At 44.6% G+C, this 9,936-nt stretch overlaps 1 protein-coding gene across 1 annotated transcript; it reads left to right on the top strand.

Annotated features, from left to right (window-relative positions):
• The first annotated feature begins 1,387 nt into the window (after positions 1-1,387).
• Positions 1,388-9,278, top strand: ERI1 (exoribonuclease 1). The gene is made up of 7 exons (XM_032187287.1): positions 1,388-1,493; positions 1,777-1,952; positions 4,254-4,464; positions 5,570-5,653; positions 6,395-6,504; positions 7,641-7,755; positions 8,905-9,278. Exons 1-7 carry the CDS (start codon positions 1,404-1,406, stop codon positions 9,145-9,147), a joined length of 1,029 nt encoding a protein of 342 aa, XP_032043178.1. The 5' UTR covers positions 1,388-1,403; the 3' UTR covers positions 9,148-9,278.
• Positions 9,279-9,936: the final 658 nt, after the last annotated feature.

Here is a 9,936-nt window from a genome sequence, read left to right as displayed (position 1 = left end):
CACACACACACATGCATGCCCAGACGTACATGCACCACGCCCACACATCCTCACCAAAATGACTGAAAATAAAAGTGATGTAAATCTCAAGGAGAGGTCAGCTGTTTGATTTGTCGTCTTCTCTTCCAGTGCCTCGTTGGGCCCTGCCTCTGGAAGGGTCTGGGATTAATTGTAGCTCTCTTCTCTTCATCTTCATCTTCACATGGAAGGGAGCTACTATCAGTGGTCAAGCAGGCATTACAGGGAGTAAGGAGCTGTCACTAGCTGCTATTCTCATTATTTATTGCCTTAGGGGTGCAGCCCAGTGAGAGGGAAGCATAAACCCATTTGTTGTAAGCTCCTGTCCAGAATTGTCTGTGGCCCCTGCGGTGAATAAAGAACCAGAAGTGTCTTTCCCTTCTGTGGCAGAGCTGACGGCGCTGGCCAACTGCGGGGAGGTTCGGGGGCTATAGAAGGTGAGGTGGCTTCTTGGCTGGATTAAGCCATGAGAAGCATTAGGAGCCACGGTGCCTGGTGGGCCAGGCAGCTTGATTTGGGATATTTAGACGAGAGCAAGCGTGTATGGTGCAGCATCAGGCGTGGAGGTGCTGCGCTGCAGAAGGAGCTCCCATAGAAGGTAGGGATCTGAAAAGGACTTTGGGGCTCGTGTGTCACTGCCAAGCCCCCAGGAGCCTTTGTTACGCTCTCCTGCAGGCTTCTGGCTGTAGGTTTGACTGCAAAGCCTCAAAAACATTTTTTGGCTTCATCAGTGAATGTGCCCAGGCCTGCCTGGAGGTGGGGCCTGGCTGATGCTGTTACCTCTGCTGGTGGCTAATGCAGCAAAACCTTTTGGGTGGGCTTTCTGTCTGGGTGGCTTTCCTGAGAGCCGTAGGTTATAAGTGCGTTTTACTCTTTTTTTTTTTTGGGTTCTTCTGTAGGTTTTAGTTGTTTCCACTCACATGTGTGCTCTTGTAATCACCAAGATCTGTGTGCCCAGGGGGGCTGGCCGGGATCAGAGTGGATGAGGGATGCTGGCCACCGTCAGTCCCCATCAGATTGATGCCTAACTTCTGCTCTGGGTGGATTTCCTTGGGATTTCTCCTGTCTGCTGCAGGTTCAGGGATTTTGGCTTTCACCACAAGGGACCGGGGCACGTCTGTGGGGGAGGGTGTGTGGGTGGCAGTGCACGGCGACACCCAGGGGCCCCTCAGCCACTCGCTGCTTATGTGAAGAAACTTGTGGGGAAACTTTTAACCTCGGGACATGCCGCGAGGTTAAAACTCGGAGCCCTGAGGCGAGGAGCCGCCCCGCTCCCCTCAGGAGCCGGCGGGCGGCGTGGCCGCGCCTCACCCGCTCTCCCCGCCCCGGGGGCGGCCCCGCCGCTCCTCCCGCCTCTCCCGGTCACCACCACCACCGCCACCGCCATGGAGGGGCAGCAGGAGGAGCATGAGGAGCAGAAGGAGAACCGCCCGCAGCCCGCCCGCCCGCCGCCGCCGCCCGCCGCCCGCCCTCCGGTGAGCCCGGGGCCGGGGGGACGGGGCCGGGGATGGCGGCGGGGCCGGGGCCGCTGCCGCCGCCCAACATGGCGCATGCGCAGAGCCCGCCCCGCCGCTGTGGGGGTTGAGGCGCCCGGCCGGCAGGCCTCAGCGTTAATAACTTTTTAACCTGGTTATAAGCTAATTAAGCGCTCGGTTGGGTCATGAGCGGAACGGTGCGGGGTGTTGGTGTGTTTAGATGCCAAAATATGCGTGAAATCCCCCATCCGTTTTGACTTTGAGGTGTTTTTTGTCCTCCTAGGGCAAGCAGCACGGCGGGGCTGGTGACCAGGGAACTGAGGGGAAGAGCCCCGGCTCGGGTCAGAGCGCCTTCAGCGACCCGGTGTACAAGGAGATCGCCGTCACCAATGGCTACATCAACAGGATGAGCCGAGAAGAGCTCAGAAGTAAACTCGCAGAGTTCAAGCTTGAAACCAGGTCAGGCCCAGTCGCAGCCCTTCTGGTTTGCACGGTTGTTTTAAGCACACGCCACAAAGTGAAAAGGAGACACGCCGCAAACCCCTAGGTGCTCTGTGTGCCAACATAATGGGGCTTTTCTTGTAGGGCCAGCGGGTGTGATACCCCTTAATGTGGTCTTAAGTGTGTGCTGCCTCAGCTGGCAATGCAGATGTGAAAACAGAGTGACTGAGGCACACCTTGCCATGCCCTTGTGCCAGGGGGAAAGGCAGGGGTCCTCAGACAGCACTGCAAACCTGGGGTGGTGAGGAGCCTGCTTCAAAACAAATCTTATTTACTAGTATGGCCGCGATGGTGGCTAAAACCTCTGTGGTGGTAGGTCTGGGAATAATGTCCTCTGCACTGATAACAGTTAGCTGTAGGTGGGCTGCTTGTTAATCTGGCCAGGTGTGAGAGAATACTAGGGGTAGGTGAGTATACAGTAAGCTGAGCTTGTGCTCAGGGACGAGGAAGAGGAAGGGGCTAGGCTTAAGGAGAGTGGTTCCTGCTGCGTAGGAAATGAGGAAGTCAGCTGGGAACAACAAAGCGTGCTGTTTCTGTTGGCAACAGTAATACGGGAGTAGCGGTGGCGTTGGGGAGTTAGCAAAGTCAGAAGTTGGAGCGAGGATGCTCCAGAGGCTGGAGGAGTACAAAGGATGCAATGGAATAAGGCTGGAGGGAATAGTTGAGCTTTCCAGAGAAGACAAAAACTAGGAGTATAATGTCCAGACAAAAAAGAAGGAGCAGAGATTTGATTGGAAAGAAAAAAGGCAGGGAAGTAGCTGTGCACGGGAAGTGCAGCCTGCCACCTCCACCCCGTCTGTCGGCCAATGTTCTGGCTGCATGAGTTTGTTTAATTCCTCCTTTGATTAAATGAATTTGGCTTCTCAGGAGGAAATTATTTACCGTTATGTGATAAAATTTATAGTGAAGCAGACTGGATTCGTATGGCTATTCAGCATTTATTCTGATCTAAAATTACCCAGCAGAAATCAAACAGCAAATGACATGTTTGTGGTTCCCTCCTAGGTTATTAACTTTCTATTTGTGTTTTTTTTTTTTTTTTTTTTTTTTTATTCAGTTGTAAATGCAGAAAGATTTAAATGTGTTTTTTGTTTTGTTGAGTTAAGACTTAGTGGTTTCTTAGTCAATTAATTCAACTACGTTGATCAGAATATGTCTTGCATGTAAACAAATGGAGCATCACCCCTAACACAGAGAGTTGAGCAGGTGGCCACGCATCATCCTTTCCTCTGAGGTTATTTTGCTGGTAGATCATCACCTCTTTCAACTTATTTTATTGTACGTTAAATGGGGAAAAAAAAAAAAAGTAATTTTGACTTCTGTCAGCTTAGATACTATTACTGAATTAAACTGGAAGAACAAACCAAAGCGGAAAAGACAGTTCAGTGCTTGCAGAGAGGCTGATGTTCTCAAACTCAGGTTTAAGAGTCTGATTCCAGCTTTTCATTACGGATCAGTGGACTGATTTTCTAACAATATCACTTGCTACAACGCTGCTGCTTCCATTTAATTTGCAATGTAAAACTTCAGAAATAACTTCTTCCAAGAGTAAATGGACCTGGTTTGTTCTGCTCTGGTTTGGTGTGTGGCATTTCTGGCACCTGTGCTTGTATATTGCAGTGTCTGTGTTAAAAAGTAGCAGTAAGCAGACTTATTCATTTGCTACAGTGAGTGTTAGTCACAAATACGAAGCCAGCAAGTTTTTCTGACAACTGAATTCTGGAGTACTCTATTTTAATCAAGTCAGTCAAGGTCAATTTTAAAATTTAAACTAACACAAAATTAAAAAGTGGGCATTTTAGCTGGATTCTGAAATTAACCGTGCTGCTGATGCGCGATGCCTCAAGTGCCAGTTGCTTCAGGGAGGGGACACAGGGAAAGATGGGGGAAGCAGTACTGCTCCCAGTGTCAGAGATCATCTGTGAGCAATTTATGAAGGCCTGGGCTGTGGAAAAGCAGGGGCTGCTGAGGCTTGCTGAAGTGGAGCTTGCTCTGCAGAGCTACTGCATGTCTCTGCACTGGGCTTCTGAGCCTCTTCCAAAATACTGATGTTATCTGGTCCTGTTGGTTGTCCGGGACATCGCAGCCTCTGCAGTGTCCCAGATAATGGAGTGTTAACTGCGTGACAGAGTGGAATTCAGGCTTCAGGTTATAGACAGCAAGCTTTTGAACGTTGCATATAGCTTCAGTGCTACAACAGTGAAGTAAGTAATTAAACAAAAGTGTAATTAATCTTAGTTACTCTCGTCCTCTCTTTAGAGGAGTAAAAGATGTGCTGAAGAAGAGACTGAAGAACTATTACAAGAAACAGAAGCTGATGCAGAAGGAAGTTCTTAATTCAGACGGCTACTATGACTACATCTGCGTTGTTGACTTTGAAGCAACCTGTGAAGAAGGAAACCCACCTGAATTCGTACATGAAATAATTGAGTTTCCCATTGTCTTATTGAACACACATACCCTGGAAATAGTAAGTGATCTAATTGCTGTGTCAGTATGCTGTTCTTTGATGTCACTTCTTTGCTTCGGAAAGTCTGGAGTAGTTTTTAGGTAGATTTTGAGCTTCATTAAAAATAACACTTTTTTTCTTAAAGACCTATCCTCTGAGCCTCTTACAAGCAAAGCTAACTTTTCTAAAAGAAGCTGGAAAAGATCAACCCTCTACTGTTCCCTCTACTGATATGAGGGTACTTTCAGTTTCTCAGTCCTTCAGTCCTTTTTTTTTTTTCTTTTTTTTTTTTCCCCTCTCCTTGTCTCCGTGCTTGAAGATCCACAAAGCTATTTTTACAACTTTGGAGAGGCATCATAAACAAGAATTAGGACAGTCTGTGGTCTCCTCTGAGACAACGAGGAGACTAATGCAGAATTCTAGAAAGGAGGGTTCAGTGAGCTCACTTCTCAGCAAGTTAGACTATTCCTGCAGCCTGCCTCATAGATTGGCAGCTGCCTAACCCAGAATTAAAAATACTCTGTAGAAATTTTGTAGCCTCATAAGTGCTGTATTCCTGTACATCTCTCTTTTAGGAGAAACTTAACGTGCTATCTGACTGTAACTATGACTCTGTGAAACTGAGAAACTGCAGATTCCTCTGATAAACATTTACCAGGAAGTTTTAAGAGGAGGAGCGTTTCCAGTAATGATTGTGATGCAACATGAGATTGTAGCTGCATGCATGCCTCTAACTGCGGAAAGAGGAGTGTGCAGATCTCCAAGAATGTTTCGCTACTTGTAAAGTAGTAGGAAGCAGCTTTTTTTTTTTTTTTTTTATTCATGCTCTCCTTTCCTCAAATCCTCCTCTACATTGAAGTCTGTCCTTTTCCCTTCCTGCATCCACATCCCTGCTCCATGGTGCCTACTGGCTGTTCCAGCTAACAAGCCGTCCGCCCATCCCACTGGGAATCTCAGGGTGCTCAGTCAGGATGCTCACACTCGCTGGGGAGGTGTGCAGTCCTTTTTGCCTCCAGCAGGGCAAGTAGCTGCTGTTGATTGCCTTTTGAGCTCTGGGCAAGCCAAAGAAGTTGCATTGTGGGCTACGTAGCGGGCTGCTGGTCACCATTTCACTCTCTTGTTACAGGAGGATACGTTTCAGCAGTACGTGAAGCCAGAGGTTAATCCCAAACTTTCAAATTTCTGTATTGGTCTGACAGGAATCACCCAGGTAATTTCTACTTCTTCTTTTCCTTGGGGGAAAAATGAAAAAAAGAGATGTGTTGATGTTTTCGAATTTGTGTGGTATCTTTCTGGAAGATCATTTATGTAATCCTTGTTTCTTTTGCCCTCTCCCTACTGTTACCCTGGAATTGACTTCACTTAGCTGGTCATTCACGCCTTTTAGGAGCTGTAGGGAAAAGCATTCATTTTGTAATCCATTTTGGCCAGTTGGGGTCAGCTGTCCTGGCTCTGTCCTCTTCCAGCTTCTGCTGCACCCCAGATTCCTCACTCACAGGGCAGTGTGAGAAGCTGAAAAGTCCTTGGCTTTGTGTAAGCCCTGCTCTACAACTAAAACATCAGTGTGTTATCAGCATTATTCTCATCCTAAATCCAAAACACGGCACCGTACCAGCTGCTAGGAGGAAAACTAACTCTATCTCAGCTGAAAACAAGAACATCTATTTACTTTTATAGATGACATTTAAGGTCTGGCTCTTTAGTGGTGCTTTTTTTTTTTCAGTTTAGAAAAATCTGTCCCCTTACCCACTTATTTTGATGTGTAGTCTGTTTCTAAGACTATTGTGAAGCCAATTTAGTGAGTTATTTAGTATAATACTGGTATACAGCCCATACACCAGTATCATTCTTACACTTCATGTTGTGAAGGTTTGTTGGTTGTTTTCTGTGGGTTTTTGTTGTTGTGTTGTTTTTTAAGTGTTTGTTGCTTTTGCTTTCTTTGCCTTATTAGGACATCATTGATAAAGCTGATGCATTTCCTCAAGTTCTACAGAACGTCATAGAGTGGATGAGACAGCGAGAACTGGGAACAAAGTACAGCTATTGCATGTTGACAGATGGGTATGTCCGTATGTAACCTTCAGCACACTCTAAAGCTGCAAAATCGTTAAAGCTGCACTATTGTTAAAAGTGGATCGTGACACTGCCGTCTTGCCATTTTTGTATTACAATCTTAGCTTTCGAGTAAGTCAGGAAAGCTGAAGGGAGCAGTTGGAAATGAAGCTTCAGTCCATTAGATGGCACTGTTTCTCTTCCAGGCTTCTGTATGCAGCTAAGTGACATTGAGTAGACTTTTTCTCCTTTCTTCTTGTAATTCGCTGTGGTTTGAAAAAGTCTTCGTAAGAGATGAATGGATACATGAGAAAACCTGTCATAAGTCCAATTTACCAAGTGAAAAAATTATTTTGACCACAGCCCCTCTTTTTCAGAACTCCTGAAGATCTGGACAATGGCCATCAATCACAGGCCTTTTTGGCTTCTCTGGAAGCAATAGTAAATTTTTAAAAAGACAACATTAAGGCAAAACTCGTATAAGACTAGTTAGATTAATGGCTTTAGAACGTGTCTGGAATTCTTAAGGGGAGTCCCCTTGAGAAAATAGGTGCAGTGAGATTGTGTAGATGGCTTCAAGAGAAGGGAAAAATGGCTTTACTCTAGCTTGAAGCTTACAGACTTGTTGGGGTGCTTCCTTGCAGGAAGGAAAGCTAGAAGCGTGTAGGGTTATAACTTCATCTTCTTTCCATAAAGGTCTGGTTCTTCTAAAAAGAATTCCGGTTTTATTTCAATATCATCAGTTAGGGAGATAAATCTATGCGTACCTGAGTGAGCAGGGAAATTTCAGTTGTAATATCCTTCTGCAAGGACTGTATAAGCCCCTGATATACTGGCTATTCTGGAGTTAATGTGGTAGCTGAGGCAGCTGGCATACTATTTTTTGTTACAATCATTCTGGGCCTGAAACCATTTAGTGAAAACGTTGCTCCTTTTGCTATTTGTTTTCCCTATCATTAAGAATTTCATACTGAAAGATTCCTTTCCATGACTACAGACAGCTTTCCCTAATCTATGCAGTTTTCCTTCTACTGACACCACAGAAAAGACATCTTTTGTGTTTCAGATGTGCAATAGGTGGAATAGAGAGTGTATGAGTTATTCATTATTAATGTCTTTCTCTTTTTTTCTTTTGATATGTTAAGATCTTGGGATATGAGTAAATTTCTGAATATCCAGTGCCGTGTTAGCCGTATTAAATACCCTTCGTTTGCCAAAAAGTGGATCAATATTCGCAAATCATACGGGAACTTCTATAAGGTTTGTACAGATAATTGTTTTCTCTTGCAGGAAATTTTTGTTTATCTTGAACGTCCTGTTGTACCTGTGACTGTTACGTGCGCGCTATAAAAATAGTGCAACTTAATCTAGTTGCCTGGAGCCTGATTTTCTAATGTCATTCATGCCCACATCTCATTTAACTAATTGAAAATGGTATCATCTACTGCATTTTAATTTTAATCTTGCTTTTAAGAATCAGCAGATGTGTTCATTGTTGCATGACGGATTGTCTAAAATGTCATATGGGTGCTCTTGGATCTTAAAGGAGCTGAAAATAGTCTGTATTGATTTTGCAATTATCGTTTCCTGTTTCCATGTAATACAAAACAAAGTTGCATCACTATGGCCAGATATCTCCACTTTTTTCACAGAGAAATGGGGACAGGAAGAGATTAGGACCCGTCTACAGTTGCATCAAGCTGTCAAGAGAAAAATAATGCTGGTTCGGTGCTGGATCTTATTGCTGCTTTCCTTCACTGTCAGATTGCCATGAAGTGGGTTATTGGAGCTTCTAGTGAATTACTAGTCAGTGTAGCTAAACCATTGCTCTGAATACGATTTGGACCTTGCTGGCAATCTTCTCTTGAAGGGATTCGTTATATTTAATATAACCTCAGGAAAAAGGAGGTTGACATTTGATAAGGGATTTGGTTCATCTGTGTAGACATGGGCAACTGTTGGCGTTGCCGATCTGTTCAGAAATCTGGGGTCAGTAAGAATCAGGACCTGATGCTTCTTAATCCCTTAGAATTGAAAAGAAAACAAGTCTGATTCCCTCTGCTACACCACTTTGGTAATTCCTTCTTTATAAGTCTCGTTAAACCTTGCTGGACCATGACTTCCACCATTGCCAGCGTTGGCACATCTTGAGCTGGTGCTTGTCATGGTGAGAAGCTCTTGAAATGGTTCTGAGTCTAGACAAGCTCCTGTTGACTACGTCTCCACTATAAAAATGAGTGTCTGTCTCAGCAAGGTGCTTTGAAGTGAAATCGTTAGTGATCTACCAACAGGCAACATGAAAGTAGTATGTGGTGCTTCACATCTGCATCTGTTTATTTTGCAGCGTGTCAGATTAAAAAGACTTGGTACAGAACCTAATTCTGAAATGTGGCTCGCTTGCTCCCTCAGGTTCCTAGGAACCAGACCAAGCTGACAATCATGCTTGAAAAGCTGGGGATGACCTACGACGGGAGACCCCACAGTGGACTTGACGACTCTAAAAACATTGCAAGGATAGCTATAAGGATGCTGCAGGATGGCTGCGAACTGCGAGTGAATGAGAAAATGCACGCGGGACAGCTCATGACAGTCTCCTCTTCAACCCCCTTAGAGGGAGCCCCTGCTCCACAGATGCCCCGTTACAGAAACTAACAGTTCAGGGCTTCTGCATTAGGAACTGCTCTCAGATACCCACTACAGATTGTTAATAGCTTGTCAAACGGCAACCTCTGCAAACCTCTCAGCAATTCAGAACCTGAAGGCACCTTAACTAATGGTCTTTGTTGGAAAAAAAAAGAGTGTGGAAGCTTTTTGAAGCCTGTGTTACAACGTTAGTTTTTTATACTGATGATTTTTTTGTTGTTGTAACTGGTTTTTGCACCTTTTCTAGCAGTAAGGCTGATATGCAAAATCCAGGCAAAGTGGTAAGCTTTTAAGGACATGGAATTTAAACACATGCAAAGATTGGTTAGGCCTGTGTGCTACTGTTCCACACCAGCTTGTGGGGAGTATTTATTCATTATTCCATACTATAATGATATCTAGCATATCATTATTAATTGCATCCAAACAAGATGTTGCTAGAAGAGCTGAAATAAAGATTGGCTGGGCTGGCATCTGCTGATAAGGCAATCTCATTAGGATTCCTGCTGATAATTGTTTTTCACGAAGCCTGAGAAATTGGAGGATCTTCATCAATTCTAAAGCAGTAGAGAAGTAGTGTGGGTTTCTTTCTTTCTTTTTTCTTTTTTTTTTTTTTTTTTTTTTTTTAATCTAAGGGATATGCTTGTCTTTGACCACATCAATTATACGAGCTGTGCGTTGAATAAAAAATCCATTCATGCAGTATGGCATTAATTTTCTTAACCCATATTTAAAAAGAGGAGGTGCTTTGGAACTTCACTTTGAGGATCAAATTTCCTATGCCTGCTACACTCAAGC

Source organism: Aythya fuligula, chromosome 4 (genome assembly GCF_009819795.1).
Source record: "Aythya fuligula isolate bAytFul2 chromosome 4, bAytFul2.pri, whole genome shotgun sequence".
NCBI lineage: Eukaryota > Metazoa > Chordata > Aves > Anseriformes > Anatidae > Aythya > Aythya fuligula.
Note: the sequence above shows the minus strand (reverse complement) of the source record. Positions and strands in the feature narration are given on the sequence as shown.